This window comes from Panthera onca, chromosome A2 (assembly GCF_046562875.1).
Source record: "Panthera onca isolate mPanOnc1 chromosome A2, mPanOnc1 haplotype 2, whole genome shotgun sequence".
Taxonomy (NCBI): Eukaryota; Metazoa; Chordata; class Mammalia; order Carnivora; family Felidae; genus Panthera; species Panthera onca.
Window position 1 is genome coordinate 14,653,358 of NC_138340.1, and position 21,450 is coordinate 14,674,807.

A 21,450-nucleotide genomic window follows, 5' to 3' on the forward strand; every position below is an offset into this window, starting at 1 on the left:
TGACGTCATCTCTTGGATGAGTTATTGATTAGTCTCAGGCCAAGATGAGACCTGGGAGTGCTGTGGTCAGAGTGGCCATCTCAGGGAGCTTCAGCCTCCAGATGGTCTTGGTCCCTCACCCTGCCCTCTTCCCTTGGGCAAATTTGAGTTTTATTGGACCTCTCACCTTTAGAAAACTGCATGCCCCCAATAAGTGATAAAAAGTGATTGCCATGATCTCTGTGCACTCTTGCTCAGGAAGAAGTGCCTGCAGTCTGCAACTCTAAACATGGTTCTGTCTGGGTTGCTGCTCTGTCTGCATAAAGCCACCTGGGAGCCCACCTGATCTGGGACCAGTGGCCACAGCTTCTATGCTAGGGCCTTGCACTGCCCCTCAATATCTGTGGATGCATCCAGAGAAAATGGAATTGGAGTCCCAAGGTCACCTTGAGAGTTGATCTTGGGCAGATTGGGGAGTCCGCAGACACACAGATGAGTGGTGGTTCCCAAATTGCATTGGTCTTTGGTTTGGTGAGGTCCAGTGTGATGTTCTGAGTTACTTTATAAACAGCCAACCGTTTCTGGACTTGAGAATGTGGGTTGATAACCCCAATGAGGAGACTGTATACCTTGAAATAGCACCTTTTAGTCCATTCCCCTGATCTCTTGTGAGAGTTCAGTCAACAGCTACACTGGTTAAATCCGATCAAGGTTAGGAGTATTGAGGTGTAACCACCATGTGACTCTTTAGGAGGAACAGGGGGAGAACTCTAGGGGATGGGGATAAGGGTCCAGAGGTAGACATGAACCCTCGGGATTTGGTCCTCTGAGCCCATCCATCCCTAAAGACAGAGCTCATTCCAGGAATGAAAAAGGCAGCTCATTGGGCTGTTAAAGTACTAATTCTCCTTCTATAACTCTGTCTCTCCTTGGGGGTCTGGTAGGAGGAGTGGGACAACTTAGAGCTCTTCTTCCTAATTAACTTCATCAGTTTGTTCTCTGGGTCACAGTGCCACCTAGTGGGTGTATTTGGTCCTCTGCTGGTTTTCCCACTGATGAAAGGAAGGATCAGATCCTTTTCATCACAAGTGGAGGCCAGGTTTTAAGGGAAAGTTCACATTTGGCCAAAACGGAGATGCTTGGTGGGGGGCAAGCACTGTCTCTGGGACCTTGTGTGTGGACTCTGCAACACAGTAAAGGCTTAGACACTGTCACACCAACACACAGGAGCCCCAACAATAGGCCAAGACCCTGCCTCAGCCCCAGGATCAAGGGCTGAGTGTTTTTATCCAACACTGAACCACATGATAGAGAAGGAAGCTTTGATGTTTTCCAAAATGGCCGTATCACCCTTGAACACACCAGCTTGTCCTTGGCTCTGGGTACACAGAGGTGGGCAACCAAGAATGGTCCTAGCTAGAGGCCTAGCTGTGGGCTTGGGTGCCTTATGGTGAGTTCAGTGAGAGAAGTCAATTTGGGTGTACGGTAGGGAGGACACCCAAGGAGAAGAGACTGGGGAAGGTGAGCAGGACAGCCATGCTCTCCACCTCTGTGCTGTGACTAAATTTGTGCATCTGTGGTGTGTAGGTTCTGGGCTCTGGGGAACGGCGTCTGGCAGTGTCCAGGCAATCTGGTAACAACCTGCTATCCCTGCTTCACAGTGACATGAAGTCTGAGAGGAGAGCCCCCTCTCCTGATGTGATCGTGCTCTCCGACAATGAGCAGCCCGCAAGCCCAAGGGTGAACGGGCTGACGAAGGAGGCCTTGAAGGAGACCAGTACTGAGGCCCTCATGGTGAGCTTGTCCCTGTATTGGGGGATGACCCTGCCTGACAACACCCTGAAATGGACCTGGTGACATGGGGCTTGTGCTCGCTGGCTGTGGCCCTCCCCCTCAACCCTTGTTCTCTTGCCCTTACAGAAAAGCAGTCCTGAAGAACGAGAAAGGATGATTAAGCAACTGAAAGAAGAGTTAAGATTAGAAGAAGCAAAACTTGTTTTATTAAAAAAGTTGCGGCAGAGTCAAATACAAAAGGAAACCACCACCCAGAAGGTGTGTGTGCATCTGTTCTCTCCTCAAGGCCAACAAGAGCCATTTAGAACAGGGGACAGAAGTTCACAATCATTACCTTGGCCCACCTCAGTACCAGGAGCTGGAGTGGCTGGTCATGGGTGAACAGGTTTCCTCAGGGGTGTGAGGGTCAAGATCTGACGTGGAAATTTGCAGTCTCAAGTTTGAATTTTGGATTTAGCGAAAACGATGTCAGAGTAAAAGGATATTACAGTGCATTTTGGTCTAGAATATTCTCAATCTGAGTATGTAAAACTTACTCCTTACAGATTATAAGCCTTAAGAAAACAGATGTCTTTGAAGCTGTTAGAAGAACATTTCTGGATTGAGAACTGTCACAAGCCCATTTACAGAGAGGCCTTCTGCCCTGTGGATGGCCATGCTGGGCATCAGTGGCTACCATGGTTTTGTGGACAGATTCCCTAATGCTACAGGGGCATGCCAAGTGCTGCCCAGGCCCCAGAGTTTTGGTCCTAGGGCTTCTGCTCTTGCTATCTCCCCTGGGGTCTGAGGCTCCTTATGCTGCCTCTTAAAAAAAATTTTTTTAATGTTTATTAATTTTTGAAGCAGAGAGAGATACAGCGTGAGTCGGGGAGGGGCAGAGAGAGACGGAGACACAGAATTGGAAGCAGGCTCCAGTTTCTGAGCTGTCAGCACAGAGCCCGACATGGGGCTTGAACTCTCAAACTTGGGAGATCATGACCCGAGCTGAAGTTGGACACTTAACTGACTGAGCCACCCAGGTTCCCCATCCTTATGCTGCTTCTTAATGCAGCTTACTGTGTAGGCCAAGGTCAAGTTTGTATTCTTGGGTTTTTATAAGCTACCCTTCTATTTACTTCAACCACTTTATCAGTAAGCTAGAAAGTAAATGTGTCTTGGGCAGTATGAGCTGACAGTATGTGGAACACATGTCTTCTTAAGGGAACAGGACAGGAGGATACTCATTGGTCTGACTTAAGGCTTTGCTTGAGCTCCCACTTGCACATAGTCAATTAGTGGACATGGCCTGACATCTGTTAATCTCCCAGTGGACAGAGCCCTGCTTATTACTTGTTTTCTTGTCAGCTGTTTAAGACTCGATGAAGTGAACCAAGTCTGTCACTGTCCCTTCTCTAGTGGAATATGTTACTTTAAGAAGTTCCTGGACTCAGTATTTTCTCACCAAGGTTGGGATTAGTCTACCCAGGCCTGGGGTCCTTTGGCTCAGTCACCACTGCCAGCCCTCATATTCCCAGGAAGGCAGAACCTGCTTTTGAACCACAAAAGATGCCAAGCGTCCCCAGGGGTGAGGGGTGCTGGAACATCTCTCCCCTGCCCATTTCAGACATGTCAGTTCCTGCTACAGACGTAAACAGACTGGAAGCAGAACCTTTGAGAGACTGATGCTTTTGGAAGAGGAAGAAAACCAATTTTCCTCTGTCTGGATTATGTGTGAGGGGAGCAGGACTGACGGCCCCCTCATCTCTCACATGTCCTGCTCTCTTGCAGCCCACAGGCTCTGCTGGGAGTGCCGTGACCACCCCTCCCCCGCTTGTGCGGGGCACCCAGAACATTCCTTCTGGCAAGCCATCCCTTCAGGTCAGTGTTCCCTCTGTGATCCTGGGCAGTCCTGATCCAGTTCCTGTGAAAGGCTACCCATTCCTTCTGATTAGATTTGAGTGAGGCCCAAACTTAGGCCACTGTTGACATCATGAATAAATAGTCACTGCTAGGAGGAGTCCTAGCAAAACTGGAGAAGAACCAAGATTTAGGCAGACCAGGCTCCTTTCATTTTGACACTCCCAAGGGTGGTTGTGGGATGCAGCAGGACCTCCTCTGTCCATAGGATGAGATGGGTAGAGCTCCTACTCTCAGACATGAGATCAAGGTCTAGACAGGGGCCCACCTTCCCTCAAACAGGCCTGAGCCCCCAGCTCAGACCAGCAGGCAAGTGACACCCAGCCTCGGTTGTCTGGACACCTGCTGTGTGTGAAAATATGCTACCTTGTTGGTGCAATTCACTTTTGAGTGAGCCCAGTCTGCACAGCTCTTGTCAGAGTCCATGTTCCTTGTTTTCTTGTGCCTAGAATAGACATTTTAGTGCTTCCCCCCTGCCTTTTAAAACAAGTGTGTACTTTTACAAAACAGCAAACCTGTTTGTTTAAAAAAAAAAAAAAGCCATGTAAAACCTGGGGTTCGGTGCCGTTGACAGACCTCTTCGACAAGAATGCCTGGCAGTGTCATCCCACCACCCCTGGTCCGCGGCGGACAGCAGGTGTCCTCCAAGCTGGGGCCACAGGCGAGCTCACAGGTCGTCATGCCCCCACTCGTCAGGGGGGCTCAGGTGAGCAGGGCGTGCTTTTAGGATGCAAGAGTGTCCAAGCAGCTCCAAACAACCAACCACCTCACAAGAACAACCCTTCCCAGTCATCAGGTTGGGGGCTCTGGGGCCCAAATCTTCCCTCCCTCCATCATCCCTCTTACCATCTTATCCCCTATCCCACCCCACAGCAAATCCACAACATCAGACAACATTCCAGCACGGGGCCGCCACCGCTCCTCCTGGCCCCTCGGGCCTCTGTGCCCAGTGTGCAAATTCAGGGACAGAGGATCATCCAGCAGGGCCTCATCCGTGTCGCCAATGTCCCCAACACCAGTCTGCTCGTCAACATCCCACAGGTGAGGGCTGTGCTGAGTCAGGGTGGGGCACATGCCCTACAGACACAACACATCAAGGGCCCACACTCCTGGGGCATAGTCTTGTCACTGGAGTGGTATGTTGTGGCCTGCCCACTCAGAGCCAGGCAAGGCCTTGTATACCCCATGGAGGTTTAGACTAGAGCTCCTTGGGACCTGTCACAGTATGAAAGTCACGAGCAGGAGTCCTGTGTTCAGAACTGTGGTCTAGCAGAGGTGGGTAGCTATTGAGAGGGGGAGAGGTGCAGAGCTGAGTGGTGGGGGGAAGATTCAGGTTGCGTATGGGACTCAGCATGTTTTGGAGGATGGATGAGGCCAGGTGAAGAATCTGATAGGCCTGGAGATGGATGCGGGGCACCATAGCCTTCCCCACCCTCCTCCCTGTCAGCATGAGCACACGAGGGGAGCATGTCTACGAATGTCCTCACAGCACCGGCACATCTATTCTTAGCCGTGAGTCCCTTCACCTCTTGTACAGAGCCTCTGAGATGGGGTGGGTCTGTTTCCACCCAGCAGAGCCCAGAAGATGGGATCAGGGTGGGTGGGCAGGCTGGAAGCAAGAGCTTTATTGACAGATAAATTACTGGGTCTACAGCGGCTTTTGCTGATGGGTGTGTTAGCTTCTCTTCCTCCTATGGTGTGGTGCATCTTTGTCTGCCTCCCTCAAATAAGACCCCGGCCAACAGAGCTCTGGGCAGCATCCCTGCCTTCTCTGAAGTCAGGCCAGGCCAGTGTGCTATGATGGCTGGCTTCCTCTCTGTTGGGAGGCTTGCTCAACTCTGAGAGTGGTCCTGGGATAGCATCGTAGGCTCCCTGGGTCCTGTGATGTGTTGTGTGCAAGTTGTTGGGTATGTCTATTTTCCTGGGGGTGGTGTATGCTGCTTTCCTTAGATTTCCAGAAGGGCACTGATGAGGTCAACTCAGAGTTTTGAGGAAAGCGCTCAACAAGGTTGGGGGCTGGGTGAACTAGAGCAAGGAGAAAATGGAGCATTGGCCACTGGGATCCAGATGAAGGCAAGAAAAGTAGTGCAGGAGCACCAAAGATCAAGAGGGGGAAGGGGCAAGGATTGGTCCAGAAGCCGGTCTTCCCTGAAACCCCAATGAGGATACATGAGCTGAGTAAAACATTAGTCTCCAGATAAGCACACACAAAGATGCTTATGAAGGAAATGCCACCAGTGTTCTAGTGATCCACTGCCATACTGCTGTAATGAAGGAGGTCACCTAGCCCTGTGCTGGGAGGAGGGCTGCTAGGCCATAGTGACAGGACAGTGGCTGTGTTGCCTGAGTGGGGGTGCCCACTGCCCTAGTCGTGGTTTTGGTTTCATGGGTGTCCTCATGGCAAAACACAGCAAATTACAGACTTTAAATGCATGTAGTATATTGGATATCAGCTAAACCTCAAGTATGTTTACAGGATTGGTCAATCTCATAGAGTGATGAGTTTAACGCTGCTTTGCCTGTTGCTTGCTGATGTCAGGAAGCTCAGAGTTATTGTCTTAAAGACAGTGCAGCTAATGATGCCATCCTGGGCTGTGGGGTCAGGCACCCCCAGCACACTGACCAGGTTGTTATCTCCCAAAAGCCTTCCCCAGCATCACTGAAAGGGACAACAGTCACCTCTGCTCAGGCGAACTCCACCCCCACCAGCGTGGCCTCTGTGGTCACCTCTGCGGATTCTCCAGCCAGTCGTCAGGCAGCTGCCAAGCTTGCGCTGCGCAAACAGCTAGAGAAGACGCTGCTTGAAATCCCCCCTCCCAAGCCCCCTGCCCCAGAGATGAACTTCCTGCCCAGCGCTGCCAATAACGAATTCATCTACTTGGTCGGCCTGGAGGAAGTGGTGCAGAACCTGCTGGAGACGCAAGGTGAGTTGTCTTTGGGGCCATTTTCATCTCTTGCTACTGAAGTTTCTCTTACGTAGGTTGTTTTGAATGCACAGCACGTGTTAGAATATCAGTTCTGCTTGCTGCGAGGCTTAGATTACTTTTTTGCTTGTTTGTTTTAGTTCTTGCATTTTTAAAAATACTTATTTTTGAAGTATACTTGACATACAATGTTACATTAGTTTCAGGTATACATTATAGTGATTTAATAGTTCTATGCATTAATCAGTGTTCACCACAATAAATGAAGCCACCATTTGTCACCTTAGATAACTTCTTAAACACATTACAGTCACCTTTCTTCTCTTGTTGAGGCTGCCTCTGAGAGCTGGGCCCTGAGGAAGCCTGAGGCCCTGCACACATGGTCTGAGGGGGGTGAGAATCATTCCCCAACAGCTCTGTGACGTTGGGGCAGGCAGAAGAGGGTGAGGAGAAACGTCTGCAGGAAGTTGACAGGCTTTGCTTCCAGACGGGGCTCTCAGGCTAGAACTTTCCAGAGCCTTGAGTGCTCTGAGCCCCCAAGGTGGGAGAGGGACACCTATGTCTGGGCCAGATTCCCTTGAACATCCTCCTTGGAAACAGTTTGGAAAGCACCACTTGCATGTTAGGTTTTAGGGATAAAAGGGCATATATCAGTTAGTGATCAAAAGTAACACTGGAAATGGAGGTGGGAAACCAGATATTGGCCCTTGGGAGGCCTCTACCAGATGCTGATGTGAAGATGTTCTTGCTCTGAGATTGATTTGTGGTGACTTTATTTGGGCAGCCAGCCTGAATCCTCTCCCTATGTGATCTCAGCAAATGCTCAGAGCTGAGGAGGAGGTGGAGCCATAACCAGTCCAGGACAAGGGAGGGCTCAGTAGGCTTTAGACCACATACCTTGAATTGTCCCTTAGTACATGCCGACTGCTCCCAGGGTACAGACTCTGGGGCGAGCGTAATTGGGGCCCGTACAGAGAAAAAGCACCTTCTGCCTGCTTGCTTCTGCAGAGAGGGAGGGAGGCAGGTGTGTATAACAGGGAGCTGTGACCCCCGTAGTGCCTGCTTGCTGTCAGGGTGTTGGTGGGAGTGCTTTCTTCTCCCTCATTAGTCAGCATATCACAGAATTTCCTCCTCAGGTGTTGTATTCAGTGCCTTTGAGAGGCAGAGCCCTCCATATGTAGGCAGGACCAGACCCAGGGCAGAGAACACCCAGCCGGCCACCTCAGATTTACTTGTAGCCTCCTTACTACACCCCACCCACCTACCCAACCCCATTGCTCTTAAAACAGTCCCCAACCACAGGGCCATATCAAGGATTGACCATGAGTCAGGTTGAGAGTAGGAGACCACAAAGGCCCAACCAACATTGGCTTCTGTAAAATGGGGGTGGTAGATAGACTCTACTTGTCAGAGGGCCCCAGAGCCAGGCTCAGCAGGGAAAGGTATGAGCTGTCACATGGCTTGGATGTGTTTGGATCCCTTTGATGTCTTTATGATGGAGTGTTATTGGCAAAAGAGCTGCTGCGAGCCCAGTGCAGGATGGGTGGGTGGGAGACCCAAGTCAGGACACAATGCCCGTCCATCTGCAGCCATCTGCCCTGGGGACCTCCTCTCCCAGATCAGCCTTTTCTCTACCTGTTCTCTCATCAGGAGTCAGTATCCCTCTCGTATTGCCCAAAACTGGTCCTAAGTGTGGGAGGAAGCTCTGAGCCCTATTTGAGGTGTCTCCTGATACCTCAGAGAGCCTCAGTCTGGTTGGCTGTGTGCAGCCTCATACCAGCGTCTCCACTCTGGTGCCATTCATGCCTACCACAGCTGCCTAGGAGAAGGTACCTTGTCCTCCAGGCTTGGATGTTTGGAAGGGGATGTGCTCTTTTCACCAGAGCATGTTAGCTGCAGGTGAGGGCCTGGGGCTGGGGGCCTGAAGTAGACCCTGGGTGGCTGGATCTGGTGACATCTCATCTGCTCTGTGGGGTGAGGGGCTTCCCCAGTCTGATCCTGCACAGGCTCTCAGCATCTGGGGCAGTTTGGGCAGGCCAAGGGTCTCTCAGCAGCATGGTCTCTGATGTTAAAAGGAAGTTAAGCCCTTGAGTACTAGACACAAAAAGATAGTTGTAAAATGCCAAAAGTACCCCTTCACTTTGGATGGCAGAAATAATTTTGATCCCATGCCTGAGCATGCACTTTACCTGGCTTTCCCCAGTCACCCTTCCTATGGCCAACCGAGGTGATGCCACATTCCCATCTCAGAAAAGGGGGCCAAGGACCCAGAGCAGTTGTGTGCTCTCAGCTGGGCAGCAGGTATGAGTCCTGGCCCTGCTGCTGACTGGTGTGTGACTCTGCAAGTCACTTCATCTCCTCAGCCTCGGTTTTCTCCTCAGAAAAACTTTTAGTGGACTAGGGTGCCCTGTTAGGAGGTTATTGTGAGAATTGACCACCTTTGTATATGCACAAGACACTGGGTAGGATACTTATCAGCATGAGTACTTGCTGGATGATTGGTCCTTATTTGACTTGCCCATCACAGCGAGGTGGGACCTGGAGGGGGTTACCATTTCCTTTTCACTGATGAGGTGTGGGAGGGTTGGAAAAACCTCCATCCCTGAAATTTAATGTTGCACTAAGGGTGGGAAAGGCAACTGGGAGGAGCCAATCTGAGAGCATTGATGTTCTTGAGAATTGGTACCCAGTGTACCTGATCCATGGCATTTTCCAAAGCTTCTCAAATTCCCTTCTATTGGCAAACCTTCCCCAGGGCTGGCCTAGTGTCCACACACAGCATCCAGTATGTGTGTGCCAAACAGACATTGTCGACTTGGGATTTTGGTTCCTGATGCCAGCTGGGCCATGCAGCCCAGGGCACTGCTCTAGATCTGTCATGTGTCCTCATTCTGCCCTGGGATGGTAGGGGCTCTGACTCTGGCATCCTGTTCCTCTGACGTGAGCCCACCTGTCTCTCCCTGCAGCAGGCAGGATGTCAGCCGCTGTTGTTCTGTCCCGGGAGCCCTACATGTGTGCGCAGTGCAAGACGGACTTCACGTGCCGCTGGCGGGAGGAGAAGGGTGGTGCCATTATGTGTGAGAACTGCATGGCATCCAACCAGAAGAAGGCACTCAAGGTAGAGCACACGAGCCGGCTGAAGGCTGCCTTTGTGAAGGCACTGCAGCAGGAGCAGGAGATCGAGCAGCGCCTCCTACAGCAGGGTGCCGCCCCCGCACAGGCCAAGGCTGAGCCTGCCACCGCCCCACACCCCGCACTAAAGCAGGTGAGAGTCCTTAGGGAGCCAGAGCTGCGGCCCTGAGGCCTGGGATCATGGGCTGGGCGGCCTTGCCTCTAGGAGAGGGGCCTTGTTCCCTTGGCTGGGAGTTGTTGCTAGCAAGCAAGATGTTCCGACGTTCTGTCTCACACTGGGCAGTCATCTGCCTGGTTGTTAACTGTGTGTCTAAATTGCATTTAATGGTGGCCTTTGGTGGTGAAAATACTAATTTGCAGTTTCTTTAGATTTTGTAGCTTTCACTTGCAGTGTTCCAGCTGACAAGTACTTCTTGTCTAAAACGACTTTTCTGAAAGCCACATTGAGATGCAAAAGGGGCATTTGGAAGAAATGTTCTAGCTAAATTAAGGAGAGAAGCAAGTTTGAAATCAAGTTTTTTGGCTGCTTTTTTTTAATGCTTTGCTTTCCCAGCCCTTATAGACCCAAAGCACCCCGTTGGCAACTTTTTGTGTCCTTGGAAGTCATTTGTAATTCACTAATAAATACATCTTCTCAAGATCCCTATGTAGTGGGTGGCTGTGCTGCCCTCGGGAAACAGCCTGTCCCATGGGGACTGGGCCTCATGCGGCCACAGCTGCTGCCCTTTGGTCACTCTAGGTCACCCTAGGCCGGCCTGTGGATGGTGCTGACCTCGGTTTCAACCCCCTCCCCCCCCCGTTTGTGTAGGTCATAAAACCCCGGCGTAAGTTGGCGTTCCGCTCAGGAGAGGCCCGCGACTGGAGTAACGGGGCTGTGCTACAGGTCAGAACTGCGGTGCCGGGAGCCCCTGCACCGCGCCACCAACCAGCCCTCACGTCCCAGACCGTGACCACGTCAGTCGCCGACTGTCACGCTGCCTGCGTCTGTCTGTCTCTCCCTGCCTCCTTCCCCTCTCCCCCGGTGTAACTTACCTGGTCTCCTGATTTTGGACTTTAGGGACCCTGTGTGGGTGGGAAGAGGTCGGCCAGAGCACGGAGAGGCTGCGCTGAGCGTCTTGCCCTCTGTCTTCCCCTTCCCCACATGAGCCATCATACCTTCTCTCCGCTATAGGCCTCCAGCCAGCTGTCCCGGGGCTCGGCCACAACGCCTCGAGGTGTCCTGCACACATTCAGCCAGTCACCCAAACTGCAGAATGCAGCCTCGGCCACAGCCCTTGTCAGCAGGACCGGCAGACATTCCGAGAGAGCTGTGAGCACCGGCAAGGGCAATGCCACCACCAACTGGAAGAAGGCACCCCTGAGTACAGGTGGGTGGCCCCCACAGGGCTTAGAGTGGGGACCTTGTCATGATGAGGTCCACAGGGGCACCTGGGTGGCTCAGTTGGTTAAGCATCCAATTCTTGATCTTGACTCAAGTCATGATCTCACAGTTCATGCATTCAAGCCCTGCTTTAGGCTCCATGCTGGCAGTTCCGAGACTGCTCGGGATCCTCTCTCTCCCTCTGTCTCTACCCTTCCCCAGCTTGTGCTCTCCTCTCTCAAAAGAAATAAACCTCAAAAAGAAAAGAAAAACATGCACACATACAGGTGAACAGAAATGATAGAGCCCTGAGACCCGAGACCTGTTCCCTGAGAACACCTGCTTCTGACTCTTCAGCTTAATCTCTGTTCACTAAATGAACACTCTGAACAGCTGGTAGCCCTGGGTAGATAACTAATTGCCCTTGTTTGCTCGCTCTATACCCAGACTCTAGCTCTTGACCCAAAACGTGGAGCAGACCCAGTTTAGGTAGTGTGTCACACACACACACACACACACACACACACACACACACACACACACACATCATCCAGCCAGTGGGCATCTGTCAGCACAAACACTCAATCTTGCCAACTCGGTGCCGTGCCTCCTCCCCACTCCCCCACCTTCCTGCCATAGGGAATGCCTGCTTTTGCTGTTATGTTTTACCTTCTCTGGTGCAGTAATTAATTTATTGTTGAGCCAGGCAGCATTCTTCATTCCCTGCTCTGTGGTTCACTCTTCCCACCCTCTGGCTTGGACAGGTCAGGTGGTGCAAAGTTGCAAGCTAGAATGAGAATGTGGTAGGGCGCCTTGGTGAGCTCAGTCAGTTAAGTGTTGACTTCGGCATAGGTCATGATCTCATGGTTCATGGGTTCGAAGCCTGCACCAGGTTCTGTGCTGACAGCTCGGAGCCTGGAGGCCTGCTTCGGATTCTGTGCCTCCCCCTCTCTCTGCCCCTCCCCTGCTCATGTTCTGTCTGTCTGTCGCTCTCTAAAATAAATTAAAAACTCCAAAAAAAAAAAAAAAAAGAATAAAAAACTCAAAAAAAACCCCAAAAACATTGGGGGAGGAAGAGGGAAATCCCTGGAGCAGGGGCAAGACCACGGTGGGCATCAGAGGACTCTGAGGAGACCACATTTGAGAAACAACTCAAGGGAGGAGGGATACACTTAGGTGAGCATTCCCTAGTCTGCCACAGCCCCCATCATCCTTGGGTCATCCCCCACACCACTTGCCCCATTTTTTATTATTTATGTGCTGTCATTAAGGTGACAGTTAAATATTTCCACTAAAAACAGGAAAGTGAAAAAGACACAGAGGGCTGAGAGAGACAGGTGAGTGCTTTCACTGTGGGAGTGAGTGTCCTGCCCCCCACCTGAGCTCGCTGCGTCCCTATCAAAAGAGGAGGCACCATCATGAGATCTGTCTCCCTAGGCAGAACTGGGAAAGCCAGGCTGTCTGCAAACAAAACACAGGAGTCTGCTGTGCATGCAGCTGACCGTAGAGTTAGAAATATGGCCAAATATCAGACTTCCACAGGATGTAGCTCAGGAAAGGGAGGACATTGGTCTGATTGCCGAAGAACCTATTCTGTAGAGCAGAGAGAGAGCATTTGTAAACATAAAGCGGGCAGAGATACTTTTGTGTGTCATGTTTAAGATGCAGCTAAGAACTCATAGCAGTTTGGAAATTCCTTTTGTGGAAAATTTTGAAAGTATATGAAATCAGTGGGAAAAGTCCAATGCAGGTGTGTGCATGTGTACACAGTGAGTGGTAGGAGCCACATAAAACTGCATATTTAAGGTAATATTTGAAAGGGAATATGAAGGAATAAATAGTTGCTGTGTTCAGCAGTAAGACTAGAGGTAAGTGTGTAATAGTTTTAAAAACAGCATTTCCCAAAAGAGTTCTCCCAGCATTCCTAGTTAACCCTTGGTTTCTTGGCAGGACTCAGTCAGGTTTCTCTTTAGAATGTATAGAGGTTTCCCAATTGCATTTGACCTCAAAACACTTGTTCCACAAAGTACATTAACCTCCACCAAAAGCACTCTTGGGGTAACACAGTGATAGGGGGGATGGAATGGGGCAGTCTTTACCCCAGGCCAGCCAAAAACCTATTTGTGTTGGGAGATTGGGGGTCATTTCTTCATTTTTCAGTTGTAAAAGAGATGCTTGTTCATTGTTGAAATTTCGAGAGTACGAAACAAATACAACGGTGTTTCTACCCCAGGAGAACAAATGCTGTATTTCGGGGCTTTCCCCCTATTCTGCGTCTCCACTGGTGTGTCACTTGTGTGTAACTGAGTGCCCGACAGAGGTATCCTGCTCTTTTCACCATTCCGTGTTCCCTTTAATGTCATGAGATTATTACCATACCATTAAAACTGTCACTCTGTTCTTTTGCAGGTGGGGCCCTTGCGTTTGTCAGCCCGAGCTTGGCAGTGCACAAGACCTCCTCAGCTGTGGACCGCCAGCGGGAGTACCTCCTGGACATGATCCCGCCACGCTCCATCCCCCAGTCAGCCACGTGGAAATAGTGCGAGCCGGGCCCGGTGGAGAACAGGCTCCCTCCTCCCTCCCACCTGGCCCTGCCACCCTCCACTCGGGAAGACATCATGCTCCCCGAGAGAATGAGTGAGCGAGCGCCGGCCATGCTGCAGAAGCAAGGGCTCCATTCTTGGCTGCAAAGTCTCGTCGCAGCTGAGGGGCTGCTTCACAGGTGGACGAGGAATATCACTGGGGGACCTTTCCCTTGGGCTTTTTTCCTTTCTTTGCCTTTAGTTTGCCCAACACCAGCAGAAAAGTGGACCTCGGGGGCTGGTTCTGCTTCCGGCCCTTCCTTTCAGCCCCCCTCTCCCCCCAGTCCCCCCAAGCCCGGCAGGGTGCATGGACGGCTCACCCTGGACACTGTGACACGCTCGGCGAGACCGGCGCCCGGGGCTTCTGAAGTCGAGCGGAGCGTTCTGTTTTGTTTTTGCTTCTCCCCATCTTAGCCCTCCAAGTCTTTGACTGCCTTCCTTCATGGCAATCTCTAGGTTGACAGATTTTTTTTTTTTTAATCACCTCATGATGATGGAGTTTAAAGTAAACCGTGCAGACCCAGGGGTCCCTGCCGAGCACGGCCCCCACACCCCAGAGGGTGGGCCACTGACTGCCCAGCTCTCGGTCTAGCAGAAGGCCTCTGCTGCTGCTCATCCCGGAGACCCCGGACCTCCCACACTTAGCAGAAGAACAAACTGCAACCCTGACCCAGACAGAGAGCCTGGAATCCCGGAAGCCACGTACCACCAGTGGAGGGAGGAGAGAATTGGCAGCAACATCTGGAGCCTGAGTGGGAAATTAGAGAGGGGCAGGCTATTGTGTTTTTTGTTGTTGTTGTGGTTTTATTTTATTAAATTTTTCTTTTCCTACTTATTTTGATGGACAACATCCTAAGGTACCCTGGCCTATGCTCCTGTCAGGTGTGTCTGGTGGGGAGGTGCCCCTGCCCCTCCAAGACGTCAGGGTTTCTGTTTGGGTCTAGTTTAGAACCTTTCCTTAAAGCGGGGCCATGCTGCCAGGGTTCGCCTTCAGACTTTTTTTTTTTTTTTTTTTTAAACCCTCTTTCGAGTCTACAGAAATGTCTTTCAAAGGATCAGGTCTGCTCTTAGTTTCATTTTGGTTTCTCCCACTCTTTAAAAATCAGTTCCATGAGGATAGACAGAAGCCGTCGTGAGTGTGCTGTGCACGGGGCTGTCTCTGTGCAGGTGCAAGGGTGTCCTGTGTGCATGCACACACGTGTGTCGATGTGGAGATGGGGTACACTGCTCCCCACTTCAGCCCCAGCCCTAGTTTTCCTATCCATGCAGTTAGGGACTTAATTTAAAATCCTTATTTTGTAGGGCCGCCGCCTTCAAAACACACTGCTACAACATTCTAATAAAGGCTCATTTAACCCCCTCTCTCATGTTGTGTGAATATCCATGTTTAGCAACATTTTGACCTGCGGTAGAAGACTTAGTTTTGCAACATTCTAATTTTTTGTTGTGTAAAACCCTATATTGCTCATTGATTGTTGTTTTGAGTGCATAACTTACATGGGCTGAAGGAGGGGAGGGTGGGGAAGAGTGGCTTTCATTCCAAGATCCAGGGATTTGGGGGATAGGAGGGATATTGACATTAGGGGGGGAGGTGTTTTTACACCAAAAAATTAAGAGTATGCAAGCATTTCTATTCCTCACATTTTTCTGTGTGCCTGGCAAATAAATACTTGTCTTATACTACCCTGAGCTGTTAGCCCTCTCTGTTCAATGACATGGGCCAGGTTTTCCAAATCCTTCAAGAAGGAGCACCTGGTCTGGCCTCTTTCATGGGCAAACAGACTTCAGTTCTATGCAGTAACTTGGGATCAGGCATCCAGGCGAGAGTCACCTCTGCACTGGAGGGGTGTGCCAGGATTGTCACACCCCAGCTGGAGTTGAATGGGTCTGTGACTCAAGGGCCTGAGTTGAGCTGTGCTGCACAGGTTGGGCCTCAACCCCAGCCCATTAGAACCTCGCTCATCACTGTGCTCAGGAACCACCTCTGCTCACCTTGCCTGGCTGGACTTCTACCAGCCTCTGAGCTATTAAGGGAGCCTCATGAATTCAGTACAAATCCGACCACCACTGGTGGAGGATAGGGCTACAAGCCCTGGCTCTGCCTCCTCCAGCCCAGGGTCCCTGGGAATAATCCCATCAGGGGCCACTTACTGTGACATGTAACTTTTTTTTAAAGGGGACAAGAACGTGAGATGCCTTAATCTTTTGTTCATTTCTACTGTATCAAAACTCCTACTCCCCCCCCCCCCCGCCCCACTTTTTTTTTTTAGTTTCTCCCTTTGTGGTATAACTTCTCTGATAAGACCCAAATAAGTTCTTTGATGAGACTTACAATGTTACAGGAAAGGCATATTAAATCTCTCTGCATGTGGGGTTTGGACATACTCAGAAAGGATATTAATGTTAAGGGTGTTTTCCCAGCAGCAAAGCTCATCCCTCAAAATTGGCCACAGTGCTGGGGTTCTGGTCTCTCCCTGACCCCTGGGGCCTCAGACCAAGAGGACCTGGTTCCTAGGAGCAGTGAGAATTTGGGAGCCCTCAGTCCCAAACGATAAAGGTCCAGAGTTATCTGTGACATGAACTCCCAATGGCAACTGGGAAACTGTTCAAGATGCTGGGCACCTCTGGAAGGGTGAAGGTTTGCATATTTGAAATGGCCATATGTGTATACATGCATGTGCACATAGATACCTGTGTGTCCACTTGGAGCCACCCATTGCTCTGGCCATCCTGCCCATGTCATGGGGCCCTGGTTCCCAGTATCCCAACCGTAATGTTGGGACCCACACCTTTGACAAGGCCGACAGTTGCCCTCCTTCCAGGGGTAGCCTCTGGTCCTGTCTGTACCCTGAGACCTTCATGAAGCAAGGCTTGGACCCAGCGCAGAGGGAATGAAAGGCAACTGAGTACAGCCCTGCTGTGTTGCGGCTCCTGTGTCCTACATGTCATTTTCCTGTGGACAGTCATGGGGAGGGATTTTCTATATAATTTAAACATTCTCGTCACAGGGGTGTAGATCATGAAAAAGACAGTTGTTGCTGCTCCACCATAGGGTTTTTATTTGATGCTGAGCTATGCTGCACATGATGGTTGCCTAAAAAATTCGGACTGAGCTTTTTTTTTAAAGGACAGCTGAAGTTTTATAATACTTAACAATGAAAGTGTAATAGACAGTTACACTAGTGCAGGGTATTTGGAAAGTGGGGTTTTGGGGGGTGGGTGGAGAGGTTGTCACTTGTATTTATTGTGACTCTAAATCTTTGATAATAAATGTAAAAAGTTGACCACCAAACCGGAATAGAAGTTCCAATGAACACAGGCTGGAATCAATGGCTATACATTGTGTCATGAGGAAGTCTTAGAATCTGAAGGAAAATAAAGAAATGGACAATGTGTTGGCTGTATTTTTCTTTTGTCCCCCCAGTCCTGGTTTCCCTGCATTATTTTTGTCCCAGCTTTGGGGCAGCTTGGAGACTGGGGAAGGTGTAGTAGGGTGATCCCTTGTTAAAGGGGAAACAATGAGACACCTGATTCTTGGGCTTCTTTCAGACTTCATTTCCAAAAGTGGGTGGAGTGTCTCCCCAAACTGGGCACTGTGGCTTTGCCTCTGGGCCTCCCATCTTCACCAGAACCTGTGGCTTTGTGGCCTACTTACCCACAGAGCTGAGGGAGCAGGGTGAGGGTCCAGTGAGTTTTGCCCATCCACTGGTTCTTAGCCCCTTCCAGCCTCCACCCTGGAGTGGTAGGTTTTTCTGGAATTTTCAAGCTTGGCATCTACATTGGGTGTCTTTGCTGCAGAACATTACTAAAGATGTGAGTTCTAGCACAGACAGAGCTGTCCTGTCAGCTCTGAAATGAACAATTTCAGGTGTTCATCAATATTTGTTATCAGATATTGACACAGTTTCAAAAGTTATGCATAAAGTGAGACTTGTGATCACTGGTAAATTCTAATGTACATAAAATATAAGCCTGTTTTCCTAGCTGCTTTTATTTTTTGCAGTTTGTTGTTGTTGTTGTTGTTGTTGTTGTTGTTGTTGTTGTTGTTGTTAAGACCTTCCTGCCTCTGGCCTGGGGTGTTGATTGTCGTCTCCAACCACCACAACTGGCTAGACTTCACATGGGTAAGACACAGAACTGCTAACACTGACATTAGAGAAATTAGGCCCAAACCTGTCCCAGTCCACCTGTGACATCCTGACTGGTGCCCCATGCCCCAACACTGGCTGCAAGAAGCACATTTATGGGGCATTTTCTTGGGGGCTCAAAATTCAGCCCTCAAGTGAGTTTTCACTGAGGCAAGCACAGGCTCCTCAATTGCTCAGGGGTGAGTCTCAAGCAGCTTCTCCAGCCAACAAATGGGACAATTGCCCTGGTCCCTGAGGCCTTGTCCCCTCTGAACTGAGCCACACAGGTCTGTGGCCATGGGGTAGGAGGAGCCCCAGGCCCCATTGCTCACACAGATTAAGGCACATGCCATACCCCAGGCACTAGAACCCCACCTTGTGACAAGGGCAAGGAGGGAAAGAATGGGGTGTCAGGGAAGAAGTGACTTGTTAGGCCAAGTCTGGAATGAAGACAGAGGGAAAAGTGGTAGGGAATGGCAACAGCCAATGCAAAGGCTCAGAGGTGAGACCAAACCTGGAGAGTCAAGGACAAGGAAAGCAGTGTGGATGGACCACGGGGCAAAAGGATGAAGGAGTGGGTTTCATTCTGAGAATGGTGGGACCCTTAAGAAGGCTCAGGATGCCATCCTTCAATAACCCACAGCCCTTCCCAACAACCTGGAGGTTGTTCCCACTTCCATTTTCCAAGGTATGGTCCAGACCAGAAGAGACGCTTTTCTAGTGCAAACCAGAGGGGGTGGGTTTTCTCTCAGCTCAGATGTGAACCAGCCAAGACTAGAGGCAAGGCACTTTCCCCTCTCTTAGCCTCAATTGCTTCAGCTGTCTCTTTAAGGGGGTTAGGGAAGAGCTGGTAGTTAACGCCCAGGGCACCTGAGAGCCACGAAGGGTGAGTGAGCAGGAGCAGGGCATGGGCAGACCCACAAGATGATCGGCCTCCTTGGGAAATGCGTGGAGCTCCGATGGAGGCGAGCAGGATTAGGGCTTAGGGGGACATCTCCACACACCGCAAATGAGAGACAGCTGGTGTCACTAAACTCAGTAATCTCATTGCAACAAAAGTCCCCAATCTCCCCCAGGCCCTGTGGAGTCCCCTGTCCAGATACACATCTCTCCACCTCTTCTTCCTCCCTCTCTATTCCAGCCATAGACCTTCCTGGCATTACCCAAACACACCAGCTCCAACATATCTTGGGAACACTTGGAACACTTTCTTTCTCCTATTTCCAGTGACTGATTCCTTCAGGGTTCAGCTCAAATGTCTGCTTCAGTCCTTCCTTGGTAACTCGTCCTTCCCCTCACCCAGCTTTTAGCACAAGTTACAATTCTTTACACGCCATTCATTTTTTACTTGACTTTTTACTTGCCTCCTAGCTGAGGGCAGGGATGGATCCAAGCCTCTTTGCTGAGTCCCAGAGCTTGGCACACAGTAGGCATTCAATAAATGCATGAATAAAGAAAGGACTTAAGTAACCAGCTTGCCCAGCAGTCTCATGCTTTACCCTTGACTCTCCCCTCCCCCTGCCCCAGACAACTTCTTTACCAAGGAAGGACTTTTACTAAGGAGAGTTTCCACCACCTCCCCAACTCCACTCCAGCCTTTTCTAGTTTCAAATTCCAGCTGTGTTCCTGGGCAAATGACATCTGTATGGGCCTCAATTTCCTCATCTGTAAACGCTCAATTTATGTTAAGGCAGGAGGCCCCCACCCCCACGCGGTTCCATCCTTAAACACAGGCAGGGTGCTAGGATCCTTGCTCCCCAGCCCAGTAATTCCATTGCCATCACAACACCTGGGATGGCCCCAAAGCTCTTTCGAGTTGGCTGAGGTTGGGGAGCCCAAAAGTCTGGTTTGAATCTTCCCAATTCCCTTTTGAGACCTAGGACAAGAACCTCAACAAGCCTTTTCTACAATGGGGCTCCACGCCTGCCTTCCCCTGCGGGATGAAACACCCTCCCCCCCCCCCCCCCCACACACACACACTCGGTAAAAGGGGGCCATTGCCAGAGGCAGGTGCGAGAAAGAGCGAGTTTATTGCAAGTTCCAAGGATGCAGCGCCGGGAGCTTGCCGTCCCTCACACGCTTTCGCGGCTGTCTCGAGGAGGGCGCCCTTCACACGCGTCCACTCGCTGGCAGCTCCTCCAAGTAGCCACGGCCTGCCTGCAGCCATCGCTCATTCCGCGCTGGCGCAATGCTTCCGATTCCTCTCGTCCCTTCCCCTCCCGGGGACTTCTCTTAGGAAACAGAGGAAGCGCTTGCGCCGTCTTGCTCTTGGGATCATGGGGAGAGGAGCTAGATTCTAAACAGGGGCGACTGTAGCCCCAACCATCCAGAGAAAGGAAAAGCGGCGGGGGCGGGGGGGGGGGGGGGGGGGGCGGGGAAGAAGGGGGTGTGCGCGTGCGCATTGGCGCGTGTCGGCTTCGCGGGAGTACGGAAGCACGCCTCGCACGCGTGCGCTGCGCTTGCGCAGTGCTCAGGACGGCGTAAATGGCGGGAACCCCGGCTTCTAGCCAGAGTCCCCAGCACGCAGCCAGCCGTTGCGCGCTACCTGGCCCGCCGAGGGCCTGGAGGACGGGCTGAACTGCAGCAATTCAGCGATCAGGGCCTTGCAGCGCTCGGACACCTCGAAGCCGTCGGGGTAGAGTACGCCGCGCTTCTGGCGCCTGGGCAAGCCAGCGATGTCCGAGTCGTCGAAGGGCATGCACCCGGTGACCATGACGTAGAGCACGACGCCCAGGCTCCACACGTCATACTTCTTGGGGTCGTATGGGATGCCCAAGAGTACCTCAGGCGACGCGTAGGCAGCCGAGCCGCAGTAGGTGGTGCTCAGGTCAGGATAGCCATGTGCCTGGCGACCAAAGCCAAAGTCAGTGAGCTTCACTCGGCGCTCGTCAGGGCTCAGCAACACGTTTTCGCACTTGAGGTCACGGTGCACCAGGTGGTGGTCATGCAGGTAGCGCACAGCTCCGGCGATCTGCGCGAAGAGGTCGCGCGCCTGACCCCCGGGGATGCGCCCGTTGCGCTGCACTGCCTGCAGCAGGTCGGTGGCAGCCGCCTCCATCACTATGTACAGCTTCCCATTGCACACCTCGATGAACTCGAAGACGTGCACGATGTGCGGGTGCCGCACGCCCCGAAGGATGGACAGTTCGCGGGGCAGGAACTTGTTGACGAAGTCTGGTGGCGCGCGTCGCCGGTCCACCACCTTGATGGCCACCGTGCCCTTGTACTTCTTGGACGTGGCCACCTTCACCTTGGAGTAACTGCCCTCGCCTATCGTGCGTCCCAGCTTATAGCCGAGTTCGCTCAGAAGTTTGTCGCCCGACATGGTGGCACCTGGGGCGCGCGGGGAGCAGGAGGCGGCTGCTGTCGGAGGGCGGCCGGACTCCAATCTCGGGCCTAACCCATGGCGCTTGGCACCTGCACACCCGCACCCCCATGCGCCCACTCCCGGGTCCCTGCCCCTGCGGAGCCTTTTATTGCCCAGGTAACAGTTTCTGCCTTGTGAAGTGACTGTGGGCGTCACCCCACCTCGGGGTAAGGGCCGCCTGGACCCCGCCCTGCAGGGTCCCCCAAGGCCATCAGGCTTTGTGACTCATAATTGCTCTGAATGCCCCAGTTCCCATTAGAGGCTATTGGCAAGGGGTCTCGACCACGAC

General features: G+C 51.6%; 2 protein-coding genes across 7 annotated transcripts in view; one reads left to right on the forward strand and one right to left on the reverse strand.

Annotated features, from left to right (window-relative positions):
- The window catches only part of GATAD2A (GATA zinc finger domain containing 2A), a 103,988-nt gene extending 88,958 nt beyond the window's left edge, over positions 1-15,030 (forward strand). For 5 of the 6 annotated variants that reach the window (XM_078443190.2, XM_060630755.3, XM_060630756.3 and 2 more), the window contains exons 4-13: positions 1,641-1,773; positions 1,900-2,031; positions 3,541-3,630; positions 4,244-4,375; positions 4,543-4,710; positions 6,314-6,593; positions 9,560-9,858; positions 10,534-10,608; positions 10,897-11,092; positions 13,495-15,030. In XM_078443190.2, the coding sequence (XP_078299316.1) occupies positions 1,641-1,773; positions 1,900-2,031; positions 3,541-3,630; positions 4,244-4,375; positions 4,543-4,710; positions 6,314-6,593; positions 9,560-9,858; positions 10,534-10,608; positions 10,897-11,092; positions 13,495-13,625 (1,636 nt within the window). In that variant the 3' untranslated portion in view covers positions 13,626-15,030. The remainder of the gene's footprint in view (positions 1-1,640; positions 1,774-1,899; positions 2,032-3,540; positions 3,631-4,243; positions 4,376-4,542; positions 4,711-6,313; positions 6,594-9,559; positions 9,859-10,533; positions 10,609-10,896; positions 11,093-13,494) is intronic. The other variant, XM_060630754.2, reaches the window with a different exon arrangement.
- A 4,775-nt stretch (positions 15,031-19,805) lies between these two features.
- Positions 19,806-21,273, reverse strand: TSSK6 (testis specific serine kinase 6). The gene has a single exon (XM_060630759.3). The coding sequence runs from the start codon at positions 21,117-21,119 to the stop codon at positions 20,298-20,300; it is 822 nt and encodes a 273-aa protein (XP_060486742.2). The 5' UTR covers positions 21,120-21,273; the 3' UTR covers positions 19,806-20,297.
- Between the last annotated feature and the right edge of the window lie 177 nt (positions 21,274-21,450).